Source organism: Chlamydotis macqueenii, chromosome 10 (genome assembly GCF_036417535.1).
Source record: "Chlamydotis macqueenii isolate bChlMac1 chromosome 10, bChlMac1.mat, whole genome shotgun sequence".
Taxonomy (NCBI): Eukaryota; Metazoa; Chordata; class Aves; order Otidiformes; family Otididae; genus Chlamydotis; species Chlamydotis macqueenii.
In genome coordinates, this window is record NC_141565.1 from 4,271,425 (window position 1) to 4,287,705 (window position 16,281).

Consider the following 16,281-nt stretch of genomic DNA (forward strand, 5'->3'; position numbering starts at 1 on the left):
CTATGTGTCCGTGTCAAGATAAAGATGTCTTGTAGTTGATTAACGCTATTTCAGTCTAATTTAAAGAACAAACCCGTGGTAACGTCCCAAAGACAGTAGCGAGGTACTTGAGAAAAGCCACTAAGCAAATGACATCACTTATCTGCACCTCTGATTTTATTCTTTTTAATTACAAGTGTAACCCTCCTCCATCTAATTTTATGGAAATTGCTATTGCTGATGATACTTCTTGGCACTGCAGGATATGAAATAGCATTTCCTCTTTTTATGGCTTTGTTGGTGCTGATGTTTATAGCTTAAAGTTATGTAGCTGCCCTTAAATTTCCTAGTTTTAATGTAGGACCCCTTGACTTTTGCTACAGAAGCAAGAGGCTGATGTTCCTCAGGACAGTAAATCTGGTTGAATGGCTGGCACAGAATCCGAAAGGCTGTGGCTGCCTTCTGCTGCCTTTTCTGCCTGTTCCCATTAAAACTAGGAAATTGAAGGGCATCTGCAGATCTGGTTAATGAATTTAGAGCAGTGGTCTGAGGAACATCTCAGACATGGAGATGTTTCTGAGGTCTAAGTGTGGTGCTGACTGTGTTTGTCCAAAGAGAAGCTGGACAAAACTGAATGGGGCTTGTCGTGTTCTCTCTGGCCAGGAGAAGATGCAGGATGTATATTGGCTGCTGCGAGTGTGCATCCGCACCATCGAGCATGGCGACAGGACAGGCTCGCTTTTCGCTTTCATGCCAGAGTTCTACCTCAGCGTGGCTATGAACAGCTACAGCGCACTCAAGAACTACTTCAGCCCTGTGAATAGCATGGAGGAACTTCCAGGTAACCGGCTGGGGAGGCAGTCCTAATCCTGGCCCGATGAAGTCTAAAGCAAGCCTTATCTTCTCCCGCATCTCTCCCTTGCTGTCCAACTCAGATGCATGGTTTTATCTCTCTCCAGCTAACTCTTTTAGACTCTGCAGGCTGAGATGAGAGGCTCTCTTGGAGATGGATGTGCATTCCCAGCTGTCTGTTTTGACAACTAGGCAAAACTGCAACGTTAGCTGTAGCAGGAATTAATCCCATGGCCTGTGCCCTGTCCACAGGATTGCTGGGACCACAGAGCTGCTGTGACCCCTGCTCCCTCCTTCTCTTTGCAGCCTACGAAGAGACCCTGATGCGCCTCGCTGCCATCCTGGCCAAGCATTTTGCTGACTCGAGGATCGTGGGCACGGGTAACGCTGCTTTCCTCTGCTTTGGGGTGACACCTTGCAGATCTGGCTGGTCCCACTGCCGGTGGCTCACCAGACTTCTGTTGGGATCCATTTGCTGAATCCGCTGAGTGCTTTTATGCCTCCATGGACAAAGAGAGGCTGGGCATTGCCCTTGTGTGGTGTGTCCTGCTAATTCCAGGGTTAGATACATGACCTAGAGCATTGTTTTGAGAGCAGGACTCATGTTCCAGCTACTTGCATGTTAAATCTGGGGTTACTTCTTAGCTGCCTGAGTGTAGGCATGCTCTCTACACCAGCTGGGGCCGCAAACCTCTCTGAGGGCTGGTCCCTCCCAGCCTCTGATGTTCAGGTGCTCCCTGGCATGCTTTGTGTCCTTGGGTACCTGGCCAACACCTTCTCATTCCTCCTCAGACATCTGGGACTCCCTGATGCAGGCACTGGCCAGCTACGTCTGCTACCCGCACTCGCTGCGTGCTGTAGAGAGGATCCCAGAAGAGCAGTAAGTGCTGCCCTGCCTGTTCCCGGGGAGCTGGGGCAGGGCTGGAGTGGTGGTAAGGCTGGGTGGGGGAGCAGGTGGGCTACCAAGCACCACCGAGGATCTGGGAGCTGCAGCAGGATGCTGGAGTTGATTTGGGAGCCTTCTCTCACCCTTATACCAGTGGCTTTGCTCTGCCCCAGGTCATAGAATCATAGAATGGTTAGGGTTGGAAGGGACCTTCAAAGGTCATCTAGTCCAACCCCCTTGCAAGGAGCAGGGACATCCCTGACTAGATCAGGTTGCTCAGAGCCTCATCCAGCCTGGCCTTGAACGTTTCCAGGGATGGGGCATCCACCACCTCTCTGGGCAACCTGTTCCAGTGTTCTATAACTCGCATCGTAAAAAATTTTTTCCTAATTTCCAATCTAAATCTACCCCCCTCTATTTTAAACCCATTACCCCTCGTCCTATCACAACAGGCCCTACTGAACAGCCTTTCCCCATCTTTCTTGTAGGCCCCCTTGAGGTACTGGAAGACCGCTATCTCCCCGGAGCCTCCTCTTCTCCAGGCTGAACAGCCCCAACTCTCTCAGCCTGTCCTCATAAGAGAGGTGCTCCAGCCCTTTTATCATCTTCGTGGCCTCCTCTGGACCTTCTCCACCTGGTCCCTGTCCTTCTTGTGTTGGGGGCTCCAGAACTGGACACAGTACTCCAGGTGGGGTCTCACCAGGGCAGAGTAGAGGGGGAGAATCACCTCCCTCGACCTGCTGGCCACGCTCCTCTTGATGCAGCGCAGGATGCCGTTGGCCTTCTGGGCCGCAAGGGCGCATTGCCTGCTCATGTTGAGCTTCTCATCCACCAGCACTCCCAAGTCCTTCTCCTCAGGGCTGCTCTCCATCCATTCCCCGCCCAGCCTGGATTTGTGCCTGGGATTGCCATGACCCAGATGCAGGACCTTGCACTTGGCCTGGTTGAACTTCATGAGGTTGGCACGGGCCCACCTCTCCAGCCTGTCAAGGTCCCTCTGGATGGCATCCCTCCCTTCCAGCGTGTCGACGGCACCACACAGCTTGGTGTCATCGGCGAACTTGCTGAGGGTGCACTCTATCCCACTGTCCATGTCCCCAACAAAGATGTTGAACAGGGCCGGGCCAAACACGGACCCCTGAGGGACACCACTCGTAACCGGTCTCCACATGGACATTGAGCCATTGACCACCACTCTCTGAGTGCGGCCATCCAGCCAATTCCTTATCCACCGAGTGGTCCGTCCATCAAAGCCAGGTCTCTCCAGTTTAGAGAGAAGGATGTCGTGCAGGACAATGTGAAATGCCTTGCACAAGTCCAGGTAGATGATGTCAGTTGCTCATCCCTTGTCCACCGATGCCGTCACCGCGTCATAGAAGGCCACCAAATTGGTCAGGCACGATCTGCCCTTGGTGAAGCCACGTTGGCTGTCACCAACCACCTCCTTGCTCTCCGTGTGCCTTAGCATGGTTTCCAGGAGAATCTGCTCCATGACCTTGCCAGGCACAGAGGTGAGGCTGACCGGCCTGTAGTTACCTGGGTCTTCCTTATTCCCCTTTTTAAAAATGGGGGTTATGTTCCCTCTCTTCCAGTCATCGGGGATCTCACCAGACTGCCACGACTTCTCAAATACGATAGCCAGTGGCTTGGCAACTTCATCCGCCAGTTCCCTCAGGACCCGCGGATGGATCTCATCAGGACCCATGGACTTGTGCACCTTCAGGTTCCTTAGATGATCCCGAACATGCTCTTCGAGTACAGTGGGCGGTTCTTCATCCTTGCAGTCCCTGCTTGCACCTTCTACAGCTTGGGTGGTGGGACAAAAGCTCTTATCGGTGAAGACTGAGGCAAAAAAGTCATTGAGAACCTCAGCCTTCTCTATGTCCTGGGTATCCAGGACACCAGTTCCCTTCCAGAGGGGGCTTACATTTTCCCTGGACTTTCTTTTGTCCCCTGTGTACCTATAAAAGCTCTTCTTGTTGCATTTTATATCCATGGCCAGATTCAGTTCTGCCAGGGCTTTGGCCTTCCTTACCTTATCCCTGGCCATTCGCACAGCCTCTTTGTAGACCTCCCAGACCCTCCCAGGTCCATGTACTCCAGTACTGCGTGTCCTGTTTAATCCCCTGTCCCCAAAGCTTGGGGCTGAGCTGTGTCCTTGTCCGGCAGGCGGATCTCCATGATGAAGAACCTCCTGGCTCCCTATGAGCAGCGACCCTGGGCACAGACCAACTGGATCCTCGTCAGGCTGTGGCGGGTGAGCGTCCTGCATCCCTGCCCCTCTCAATGCCTGGGGCTGGCTGGACACTGAGCGTTTCACTTTCCAGTAGCAGCAAAACCCAGCTGTTTCCCAGCCTCTCAGATCTGTCCTTCTCTCTTTTACCAGGGCTGTGGCTTTGGGTACAGATACACACGCCTCCCTCACCTGCTGAAAACCAAGCCTGAGGATGCCAGCCTCCCCAGCCTGCAGAGTGAGTGGGGCAGGGGACTGGCACTCGGGATTGTGAAGGGTGGTGAGGGAGGACCGGCCTCTTCCTTCGTAGCCATCCCTACTGTGGGCCAGGCCAGCTGGTGAGACAGCTGCTGAAGTAGGGGGATCCTGTGAGGAGTGGTTACCCAAGGAGACAGGGCACTGGAGAAGTTTTGCAAGCAGGGGGTGTTTTAGCCAGGCATCGCAGAGCCTGTCCTGCCTTTGACACGGCAGTTTGGTTCTCAGCACTGTCACCAAAATGAGGGGTTTCTTGGCTCTGTTGCGGCTGAGAAAGACGTAGGGAGGAGAAGGTACCTTTCTTGAGCTGAAGAACACGTCCCCAGCTTCAGCCTTGCAGGGTCTGGGCCTGCCCAGATACATTCCTGACCCCGCTCTGCTGTGGATGAGGCTTTGTGCCAGACCTTGCTCCTGGAGAGCTGCCTGGGGACGGGGGACACGGTGCTGCAGCGTGGCATGGGCAGGCGGCATGTGGAGGTGTGCGCTGAGCCCCGTCCAGTGGGAAGAGCTGCCTGTCTCTGTTTTAACAGCACTCTTGTTCTCTTTCTCTCTTCTGCCCGTGGTGCCCAGGAGATCTCTCTGTTGCTAGTTTCCAGAGTGAGTTTGTCACGTGACTGTCACCGCACGACAACGGACCGACCCACCCTGCTGGAATCCCATCCCGGGGAGAGAGACACAGACACGGATGTCGTGGAGTCAGCTCTCAATTTACTGCTACGTCGTGTCGCTATATATACCCGTGCGCCCGCTATGCAGGCCTGTACGCCCGCTGTGCACGCGAACGCACCCGCCCCCTGCACCCGTGCACCTATCCGTGCCTATCGCGCGAATCGTTGCGGACCGCCCTTCCTCTGCACGTGCAGCCCCGCTCGTAGCCTTTGTTGCTGCCTCGCAGGGACCCATATCTCCCCCCTCTCTTTGCTCTCTATAACTGTGCATCCTGCTGCTGAAGGGGCTGGTACTCCTGAGTGAATGCTGTCATAGCGAGGCTGACTGTGAATATTCGCCTAGCGACTCCATCAACAATGTCGTGTATAAACTGTAAAAACAGCAGAAACAAACAGGGTGCTATTAAAGCAAGAACTATGATAGTTAAACCCATAGACACGATATTTCCCAGCCACTGGGGCAAACCGAACAGCCCTGAGAACCACCCCCAGTCCTTCAGGATCTTGATGCTGAGTGGAATTGGTGTAATTTGTAAACCTCTCCCAGAAATTAGTTGTCATTGCCGGTTCTGGGAGACTCACAAGCAGGATCGTCCCGATCAGGAGAGATATGAGGACATCGTGTTTCCTGATTGCTTTGTTGCTCCTCCAGCCGTGGCTGCACCAATCGAGCTGGGATCCAGCGGGTTCCTGCATCTGTGGAGATAGAAGCATACTCTCGCCCCCACGTCGGAAGATTGGCAGGACCTTCCCGTCGCGGACTTTCCAGCAGGCAGCTGGATCCCTGAACCTTCGGAAGTGCCTTGCCCCCAGATAGCAATTGTCGCAATTGAGTAGGAGTAACAGATTGAAGGTCAGCAAATGACATGTGATTCAGTACCACAAGTGCTTTATCAACTAGGACTTCTGGCAAACCCCTCTCTCCCCCCTCTCTTAGGCGCATAATTTGGTTCAGAGGGAACGGTGAGGGCGAACCGCAGGCAGCCATCAGGATGGAGGGGTATGGTAAAAAAGCAATCCTCTAAGTCTTTAAAGACTTAAACTTTAAACAGCTGCTAGTCGCGAGGGAGCATAGAAGGAATGGGTAAACCTGGTTGCAGAGGACCCATGTCGTGCAGTCATTGACAGTTCGCAGGTCGTGTATGAACCGCCATTTCCCAGATTTCTTTTGTATTACGAATACCGGCGAGTTCCACGGACTAGTGGTTGGTACTAGATGGCCAATGGGCACCTCCTGCTGTACCAGTGTGTGAAGATGGGCCAGTTCTTCCTGCGACAGGGGCCACTGACTGACCCACAAAGACCTATCAGACTTCCAGGAAAGCTTCACCGGGCCAATACCCTCAGTGTCCCCTGTCAAAAAATCCGACCCTGGGCCTGCAGCTGCGCCAAAGCGTCTCTGCCTAGCAGGCTGAGAGGGAGTCCAGCAAGCACATAGGGATGTACTCGCGCCTCCCCCTCCTCTCCTTCAATCCTGGTCATCACCAAATCGATACTACGCTGAGCATTACTGTGACCAGAAATGCCTACAGGGCAGGTAGTCGCCCGCCATCCAGAGGGCCATACCTCCCTACTAAATATGGAGACATCCGCCCCCCAATCGATAAGGCAAGTAATATGGATCTTATCCCTTCCCTGGGAAAGCGTCACCCTTGTACGTGGCCTCGAACTTAGATTCCACATGGCCATGGCAAGGGGCAGATCCTGCAGGACGTATACAGGGGTGCCCATCAGTGGCGTCACCGTGACCTCCGTCACCAACACTGAATCCTGATAGGACGGCCACACCTGTATTCCCCAGTCCTCGGCCCCAAAACCCCGCAGACTAACCCCGAGCGAGCCCACAACCGAGGTCCAAGTTGGGCCCCGGAGAACAAGGGGCTTGTCAGTTCTTAATTGTGTTCCTGGTCGGGCCCTGGCCAAGGCACCCCAGCCATAGCCAGAGGCCTCTGCAGAGGGGGTGCTGCCCACATTTGTGTTGTTGCGCTCAGACGGGCGCTCCGAACCCCGTTTCCCAACCGACAATCACACGAGTAATGTCTTTTTCTTTGACATTTAAAGCACGCCTTTGAGGCCCAAGTCTTGTCACTGCTGCCCACTGGTTTCCCAGCAGTCCCTCTCCATGTGGCCTATGCCCCCACATAGAAAACATCGCCCATGCTCCAAGCCTCCGGAGCCAACCACTTGCTTCACTGCTGAGGTGACTGCAAACACTAGCGACTCCGCGTTCCTCGCTCGCATGCCTCAATCATCTGACCCAACCCTGAGCCTGCTGGCAACCCCTGAATCGCCTTTTTACAGATGTCATTGGTGTTCAAGAAGGCCAGGTTCTTCCCCAACGGGCCTCTAGCGGTGCTGGGTAGACCAGAGACGTCAAGGCTCTTGTTATAAGGTGATCTAAGAATTCCAAATAGGGTTCATTTGCCTTTTGTTTAATCTGCGTGTACGGCGGGCTCCTCGTGTCCATACAAGCGACTGCGTTTAAAGCTTTCCGGGCCAGAAGACTGGCCTGCTGAAGAATGGCAGGGTCCCGGGTACACTGGCGGCAGGGGCCTATGTGAGCCCCAAGGCCGCGCAACTGGTCTGCCCCCACCCCAAAACATGGGTGATTTGCGGCAGTAGTGAAGCCAATGGCAACATCCACCGTGAAGCTCTCCCACTTGCTCTTGCAGACCACCAGCTGTGCGGGTGTAAGAACAGCCTTGCACAGATTATGCCAATCAAAAGGCGTGAAGGCACTGGGCTCAAGTACATCCAACAAAGCCTCACAGGCGGGGCTGCTTAACCCCGAGGCGGCTACCGCGTTGTGGATTTCCTTGACAATCTTCCCGTCGATAGGCTCCCACCTAGCTCCACCGGAACCCCTCACCACCGGGAAGGCCATCAGGTCTGTCCCCCCCCGGGAACATCCGGTGAATTTGGAGTCACATGAGCTACCCCTTGGAGGGCGCAGTTCTTAATGACAAACCGCCAGTGGGCAGCGGGGTCAGGGCCCAGCGAGGACTCGACCGAACCCGAGGAGCCCGGCCCACCCACCAGCCCACCTGAATTAACCGCCAGCCAGGGAATCTCTGTCAGCAAACGGTGTACTAGGTGCTCCCCCCGTCTCCAGCGATGACCGTGGACCCATCAACAGGGGAAGGGGAACCCTCTCCGGCCGGACTGAGGGCATGCTTGCGTCCTCAAGCTGGCCCTCGTAAGCCGGTGGTGCAGAGGGCAGAGGCCCTGCCCGGGCAGGCGCCACTGGAAAATCAGGCTCCCCCCGAAGAACGAATCAGCCGCGGTGTCCCCATTCCCCACCGGGAAGGCTCTAGGACCCAGCTCCGCGTCCCGCGGCTCCCCGGACACCACCTCGAAACTGGCTCCCGCCTCACTATCGCTCCACGTGTCACTACTATCCCGACCGTTGGAATCCGAGTCAGGTCGCCTTTCACTCAGTGGAACCCCGCAAATCACTGAGGCCACGGCCCGCCAGGCACCCTGAACATCGTGGACTTTCTCAAGGCACCTCTTAACCGGCCCCCACTCGGGAATAAATGACAGGGCGGTTTTGTTCCCCGCGGCGGCAGAAGCTAACAGCTCCCCCCACCACCACAGCTGCCTTCTGCAGGTCCATCACCTCGGAAGGCTGATGGATCAATCCCCTTGCGCATCATCCATTGGATGAAATCCTCCATACTGCTAGAGGAGACCCTCTCGTCTGCCTCCATAGCAAACCTTGACAGATACCGTCGACATGATGAGCTCTGGATTTCCGCAAGCCCTGCTCGCCTTGGTGCACCAAAAAACCTGATCCATCCGATCACGTCGGCTTCTGATCATGTCGGATCACATCGGGGTCACCACTTGTCGCCGCACAACAACACCCTGCTGGCATCCCATCCCGGGGAGAGAGACACAGACACGGATGCTGTGGAGTCAGATGACCATTTACTGCTGCGTCACGTCGCTATATATACCCGTGCGCCTGCTACGCAAGCCCATTCACCCACTACGCATGTGAACAAACCTGCCCACTACGCCCGTGCACCTATCCGTGCCTATCACGCGAATCGTTGCGGGCCACCCTTCCTCTGCACATACAGCCCCGCTCGTAGCCTTGTTGCTACCTTGCAGGCACCCATACGTGACCGTCTCTTGTCTGGTGAAGTAGCTTTAGAGAGCTCCCTCCTTCCCCTCTTCTGCCTAGAGAGACCCTTCTTTGTGGGACAGGGGGCTTCACACAATGATGGTTTTCCTCAGTTGCGTCCCGGGGAGATCCCAGGCAGGCTGGTGCCGACACGGCAGTCTCTGAGGCTGCATCGCAGACCCGCTCCTGCACTTCCAGCAGCGTTAGCTCTGGGGTCAGAGCCCTGCCGCAGGCTGTGCCAGCCTCTGGTTCCTCTCATCCTTGGAGGATGATGGGGAAACCCCGGTACACGTGCAGGAGGGACCTTGTGACTGTCCCCTCACCCTCCTACTGCAGAAGAAAGCCCCCGAGTGGCTGCTACCAGTCCCGTGGGGTGGTGATCGAGCTCCCCCCATCCTGGGGAGCTCTGAGGCTGCAGCGCAGTTCCTCAGCTTTCCAGGCCTCTCTCCGTCCATCTCCGGGTGGCTCCGCACCGTCTGAGCCCAGAGCGGGCTGGGCTGGCTACGGGTGACTTGCTCCTGGGATTGCTATTTTAAGGCGCAGCAAGATCAACAGTGAATGCTGATTTAATTGAAGAGAAACAGGGGGCTGGGAGGTGTCCTTGAGATGGTGCCCAGGGAAGGAGGAGGAGACGACCCCCTGGACTTCCCACCCATCAGTCTTCACCGTGTTGCAATGGGAGCATTGGCAGGGACAACGGGACAAACTGCTGAGCTGAAGGAAATCCTTGTTTGTCTGGGTCTGCTTCTGCAGATCAGTCTGAAGGGAATTGGGCAAATGCTCCAGCCTTGTCCTGCTTCGGGGATGCTTCCTGGGAAGACTCTGCACAGGTGGAGAAGGTGTGCTGGTGCTGCCTCGCAATATCCGTGAAACACACAGAGTACAGACCAGCCGTGCTGCTTTTTGTCCGTGCCCACTGATGGCGGGCAATGAGCTGGCTGCCTGAGGTAGCCCAGCTCTCTCCCCTCCAGCATGCATGATGTGCCGCCGCGCAGGGGCCGACCCCGATGTCTGTGGGCGCAAACTGCGCAAGCAACGGCTCTGCGCCCATGAGTTTTGCCTGGTGAGTTCCTGCGGGGCTCCCTCCAGCTTTCCCACAGGCAGTCCCCTCCACGCGCTCCTCCTCAGCTCCTCCTCTTTGCTCTCCTGCAGTTTTGTGCCGATGAGCTTTTTCAAGAAGGGGAGGACGAAGCAGGACTCATGGGCTTTCTCCCTGAAGATATTCAACGAACCGTCAAGCAGGCAGCGCGGAAGGTGAGCACCTGACAACACCAGGGAGGTTTACGCCAGGAGAGCTTAGCGGGAGCTTAGCCCAGAGCCCAGGAAAGAAATCCCAGCCCTTCCAAGCAGCTCTGGGACAAAAGTCTTGCTCCCGCAGCTCCACAGTGGCTCCAGCACAGGCACCTGCTCTGCCAGGCGCATCTGGGGGCTGTGAGCCAGCAGCGGCCACCCCCTGCGCCCAGCCCGCAGCTGTGGGGCTGCCCGTGGAGGCCCTCAGGCTGCCGCTCATGGGGGCTGCTCTGCTCTTCCCAGCGCTGCTTCGTCTGTGGCGAGAGCGGGGCCACCATCACCTGCTCGCAGACAGGCTGCAAGCGTCCTTTCCATCTGCCCTGTGCCGTCGAGGGCTCATGCGTCACCCATTGGTTTGGGGACTACAGGTAAGGGCAGCCGGCCCTCACTGGGGACACTCCTTGCCTTCAGTCTCCTGCCTGCCAGTCCCAGCCAAACAACCAAAGATCCCGCAGTGACATTTCTCCGCGGCTGCTCTCAGGCACAGCCACAACCGGGCAGCTTCTGGAGGTCCTTCGCATCTCCTCTCCCCTGCTCTCTGGAAGAACCCAGCCCTTCTCACCTCGCCCATCCCTCTCCTCTTCCCCCCAGGTCCTTCTGCTGGGAGCACCGCCCGCAGCAGGCAGTGAAGGTGGCTCCGGGGGAGAACACCGCCTGCCTCATCTGCCAGGACCCTGTGGAGGACACACTGTCCTACGGCACCATGGTGTGCCCACTGTGCACACACGCCTGGTTCCACCGCGGCTGCATCCAGAAACAGGCTCTCCATGCTGGCTTGCCCTGCTTCTGTTGTCCGCATTGCCAAAACGATTACGGATTCCTCTCGGCAATGCTCACCATGGGGATCCGAATCCCTTTCAGGTTGGTTTTTCGCTCCGCAGCTCACAAGACAGGAGGGTGCAAGCGCTGTGCTGTGCCAGGGGCTGCCCCAGCAGTCCTGGCCCTGCGCTGTCCCCTGAGTCTGGGCTTCAGCTTCACGGAGGAGTTGCCAGCAGGGCAGGGCTGGAGGAGGGACAGCAGGGGCTCATCACTTTCCCCTTCTTTTGCCAAAAGCGGGCCATCGTGGATGGAGGACGATGCCTACGCTCGAGCCTATGAGAGGCACAGCCGCTGTGACGCCAGGCAGTGCCTCTGCCCAGGAGGCAGGGAGCAGGCAGAGGAAGAGGGGTAAGTTGCCAGAGCTGCACCCCGGGGCTCTGTCCGGCATCTCTGTCTGGCCGAGGGCTCGAATCAGAACAACTGAGAACAGGAGCTGTGCCGGACAATCCTGTGCCGCAGTCCCTTTGTCCTCCCAGCCATGAGCCCCTTTGCTTCCCCAGGCCCTGGCAACTGCTCCTGTGCTGCTCCTGCGCTGCCGAGGGCACCCACCGACGCTGCACCCGCTTGAGGAATAGAGTCCGTTGCTGGGAGTGCGACAGCTGTGCTGGTCTGGGCTCCGGTAAGAGACAACACACCCGGGTGGCCCCAGGCTATGGGCGAGGGCCCAGGCCAGGTCTGCCAGCGGGTGCTCTGGGTGGGCTTGGCAGAGGCTGTCTGCTCCAGGAGGGCTGGGGGCACCGCTCGGGCCTATCCTGCCCCGGGCCTGAGCAGCTGTGCCCTTGACCTTCCTGCTTCCCCTTACAGCCCCCGGTGCCAGCTCGAAGATCGCCCGCCCCAGCACTGCCAGCCAGCCCGGATCGGGGCCGCCTCACGGCTCCCCAGCAGCCCAGACCAGCAGCCACAGCAGCGGCAGCCAGCTGCCATCGCGGCCCTCCCGCCATGCCCCAGCGCTCGCGAGGGGCAGACGCTCCAGACGCGCCAGGCCCAGGCAGATGAGGGACCGCTCCCACATGCGACACCGGGCCCCAACTCCCTACCCTCGGCGCAGAAGACGCCATTAGAGCAGCCGTGGGCCAGCACCAAGTGCTGACCCTCATTCCCCTCACAGCCACAATAAAGTTGCCCGTTAACTTCTGACCCCAGCCTCCTTTGTCAGCTTTCTCCTCTCTCTTTCTCCAGGGGCAGCCTTAGGGGCTGGGCCCACGGGGCTGTCTTCTCCCTGGGGCTTGGCAGCACCTTCCCCACACCGCCCTCCTTTCCGGGCTCCCCTTGCCCAGCTCCCCAGCGCCACGGCCGTGTGCTTCGGGCCTCGCTGGCCCCACAGCCTGCTCCCTTTCCTCAGGGCAAGTTCCCAATGGGGGTCTCTGCTCCCGGGAGGATGGCCCAGCCTGGCCCCATCGGCAACGACGCCCGTCTCCCCGCAATGTGGGCTGCGCCCGCCCGCCCGCCACGGCCCTCGCGCCTCGACCCCCGACCCCCACAGTCGCACGCTTCAACTCTTGTGGCCTTTGCGACAAGGCTAGCACCAATGTCCTCTCCTTCACGCCTAGCTTGCTGAGAAGCGGGGCAAAGCTGCTTTTCTTTCACAGTTCAGTTCAGCGTCACCTCTGTATTTCTCACGCCAACATTTCTCTGGACTCTGCTTCTCCAGCAGCCAAAGGGCCTTCCCCGTTCCCCAGGGCCCTCTTCCCCAGCACCATGGCTGCTGTCCCAGCTGAAGGCTTCCTTCTGGCAGGGGGAACCGAGGCTTCCTTTTTCACAGAGGCTGCAAACACCTGCTAAGGAATTGACTGCCCAGAGTTCAGGAGAGGGGGAGCAGGACAGTGTGGAAGCCGCTTGGTTGAAGTAGGGAGCAGCCGTCCTCTGTGAGGAAGGCAGGGCAACCTGGGAGACCTGCTGGGCTTTTCTGCCAAGGAAGAAGCAGTGGGGAAGTGTGCGGGTTTTGTGGAGCGAGGCAGGGCTAGAGTGGCAGCTTCTGCGAGAAGCTGCTACGAGTGTCCCCTGGGTCTGGTGGACCTGGCCAGGCCTAGGGTGGGCCCAGCCCTGGCCAGGGCCAAGCCAATTGGCAACAGCTGTAACTCCTCTGAGGTAAAGTATTTAAGGAGGGGAAACTAAAAAACCAAGGAAGAGTGAAGAAGCAGCAGCAGGGGCAGAGAGGGGGAGGCGTGAGCCTCATGGGCCTTGTGGCCCTCACCCTCTGGCCTCCCGCCAGGCGGCCCAACTCGGCCTGTCCTGGCCCAGAGAAGAGAGGAGAATGTGAGAGGCATCTGCCTGAGCTGATTGTGAAGAATTGCTTGTGAGAGGAATGGCTGTGGACACCAAAGGCAGTGAAGAAGGAGGGAGAGGTGAAGTCGCTCCGGGCAGAGATCCCCTGCAGCCCGTGGTGCAGCGCATGGTGAGGCCGGCTGTGCCCCTGCAGAAGATGGAGGAGCAGGGATCCCCCCGCAGCCCATGGAGGAGCAGAGATCCCCCTGCAGAAGATGGAGAAGCAGAGATCCCCCTGCAGCCCGTGCAGGACCCCACGCTGGGGCAGGCGGGAGCCTGAAGGAGGCTGTGGCCTGTGCAGGGCCTGCGCTGGGGCAGCCGGTTCCTGAGGGACTGCACCCCGAGGAAAAGGCCCCGCGCTGGAACAGCTCGTGAAGGACTGCAGCCCAGGGAAGAGACCCCTTGCTGGAGCAGGGGAGGAATGTGAGGAGTTCCTCCCTGGAGGAGGAAGGGGCAGCAGCAAACAAGGTGTGAGGAACTGACCGCAACCCCCCGGTAACTTGGATGATCTCTCCCTGTCCCTCTCTCCAACTCGGAGCCTTTTCTTCTATTTTCTCTCCCCCATTCCCCTGAGGGGCAGGGAGGGTGAGCGAGTGACTGCGTAGCTTTGTCCCACGGGCAACTAAACGACGACAGGCACGCAGGAGGGCATCTCTTGCGCTCCTTCAGCCCAAGCGCCTCCTAAAGCAGGGCGTCCTGCAGCAGGCTGCCCAGGCCCAAAGCCACTTAGGTTTTGCCCGTCTCCAAGGCACGGGGGGTGGCAGGTGGCCGAGGGTGTCCCTGCCCATATTTGGGGCGCACGCAGGCCAGCGGTGCTGATGTCACAGTGGGCATTGTGACCCGCGGGGCCAAGCCCACGAGAAGGCACGCTGGGCTCCGGCCGAGCGTCAGTGTGAGCTGGTGAGGTGAGGAGAGAGCAGGGGAGGGACGGGGCTGGCGCGGGGCTGCGAGGGAAGAGGGGGGCCCCACAACTCGGGGCTCTGGGCCTGTGCTGCAGGCTCACGGGCCTCTCCCTTCTCCCTCAGAGCCAGCCCAGGAGCATCTGGAGGAGACGCCCCAGCGCTGCTGGGACAGGGACTCTCCAAACGCTCACCGTTGACGTGCGCCATGTCCACACGGGAGCGCAAGGCCCCCGACGCGAAGGAGCAGGGTGAGAGCCAAGGAGCCCTCCAAAGTAGCCTGGCAGAGGGGTTGTCAGGGCCAGCGTAGCAGGGACAGAGCTGGCCCTTGGGGGCAATCCCTCAGGGACGCTTCCCCCGGCCGCGCACAGGCGCTCATTCCCGCTGCCATTTGCTCTCTCCCCTCCAGCATGCGTGCTGTGCCGCCGCGCAGGGGCCGACCCCGATGTCTGTGGGCGCAAACTGCGCAAGCAACGGCTCTGCGCCCATGAGTTTTGCCTGGTGAGTTCCTGCGGGGCTCCCTCCAGCTTTCCCACAGGCAGTCCCCTCCACGCGCTCCTCCTCAGCTCCTCCTCTTTGCTCTCCTGCAGTTTTGTGCCGATGAGCTTTTTCAAGAAGGGGAGGACGAAGTAGGACTCATGGGCTTTCTCCCTGAAGATATTAAACGAACCGTCAAGCAGGCAGCGCGGAAGGTGAGCACCTGACAACACCAGGGAGGTTTACGCCAGGAGAGCTTAGCGGGAGCTTAGCCCAGAGCCCAGGAAAGAAATCCCAGCCCTTCCAAGCAGCTCTGGGACAAAAGTCTTGCTCCCGCAGCTCCACAGTGGCTCCAGCACAGGCGCCTGCTCTGCCAGGCGCATCTGGGGGCTGTGAGCCAGCAGCGGCCACCCCCTGCGCCCAGCCCGCAGCTGTGGGGCTGCCCGTGGAGGCCCTCAGGCTGCCGCTCATGGGGGCTGCTCTGCTCTTCCCAGCGCTGCTTCGTCTGTGGCGAGAGCGGGGCCACCATCACCTGCTCGCAGACAGGCTGCAAGCGTCCTTTCCATCTGCCCTGTGCCGTCGAGGGCTCATGCGTTACCCATTGGTTTGGGGACTACAGGTAAGGGCAGCCGGCCCTCACTGGGGACACTCCTTGCCTTCAGTCTCCTGCCTGCCAGTCCCAGCCAAACAACCAAAGATCCCGCAGTGACATTTCTCCGCGGCTGCTCTCAGGCACAGCCACAACCGGGCAGCTTCTGGAGGTCCTTCGCATCTCCTCTCCCCTGCTCTCTGGAAGAACCCAGCCCTTCTCACCTCGCCCATCCCTCTCCTCTTCCCCCCAGGTCCTTCTGCTGGGAGCACCGCCCGCAGCAGGCAGTGAAGGTGGCTCCGGGGGAAAACACCGCCTGCCTCATCTGCCAGGACCCTGTGGAGGACACACTGTCCTACGGCACCATGGTGTGCCCACTGTGCACACACGCCTGGTTCCACCGCGGCTGCATCCAGAAACAGGCTCTCCATGCTGGCTTGCCCTGCTTCTGTTGTCCGCATTGCCAAAACGATTACGGATTCCTCTCGGCAATGCTCACCATGGGGATCCGAATCCCTTTCAGGTTGGTTTTTCGCTCCGCAGCTCACAGGACAGGAGGGTGCAAGCGCTGTGCTGTGCCAGGGGCTGCCCCAGCAGTCCTGGCCCTGCGCTGTCCCCTGAGTCTGGGCTTCAGCTTCACGGAGGAGTTGCCAGCAGGGCAGGGCTGGAGGAGGGACAGCAGGGGCTCATCACTTTCCCCTTCTTTTGCCAAAAGCGGGCCATCGTGGATGGAGGACGATGCCTACGCTCGAGCCTATGAGAGGCACAGCCGCTGTGACGCCAGGCAGTGCCTCTGCCCAGGAGGCAGGGAGCAGGCAGAGGAAGAGGGGTAAGTTGCCAGAGCTGCACCCCGGGGCTCTGTCCGGCATCTCTGTCTGGCCGAGGGCTCGAATCAGAACAACTGAGAACAGGAGCTGTGCCGGACAATCCTGTGCCGCAG

At 58.7% G+C, this 16,281-nt stretch overlaps 1 protein-coding gene across 1 annotated transcript; it reads left to right on the forward strand.

Moving 5' to 3' along the window:
• Window positions 1–528: 528 nt before the first annotated feature.
• On the forward strand, window positions 529–5,188 carry LOC147599462 (E3 ubiquitin-protein ligase RNF123-like). Its single transcript, XM_086755765.1, has 6 exons — window positions 529–820; window positions 1,138–1,212; window positions 1,624–1,711; window positions 3,887–3,974; window positions 4,104–4,188; window positions 4,776–5,188. The coding sequence occupies exons 1-6, from the start codon at window positions 544–546 to the stop codon at window positions 4,817–4,819; spliced, it is 657 nt and encodes a 218-aa protein (XP_086611891.1). The 5' UTR covers window positions 529–543; the 3' UTR covers window positions 4,820–5,188.
• Window positions 5,189–16,281: the final 11,093 nt, after the last annotated feature.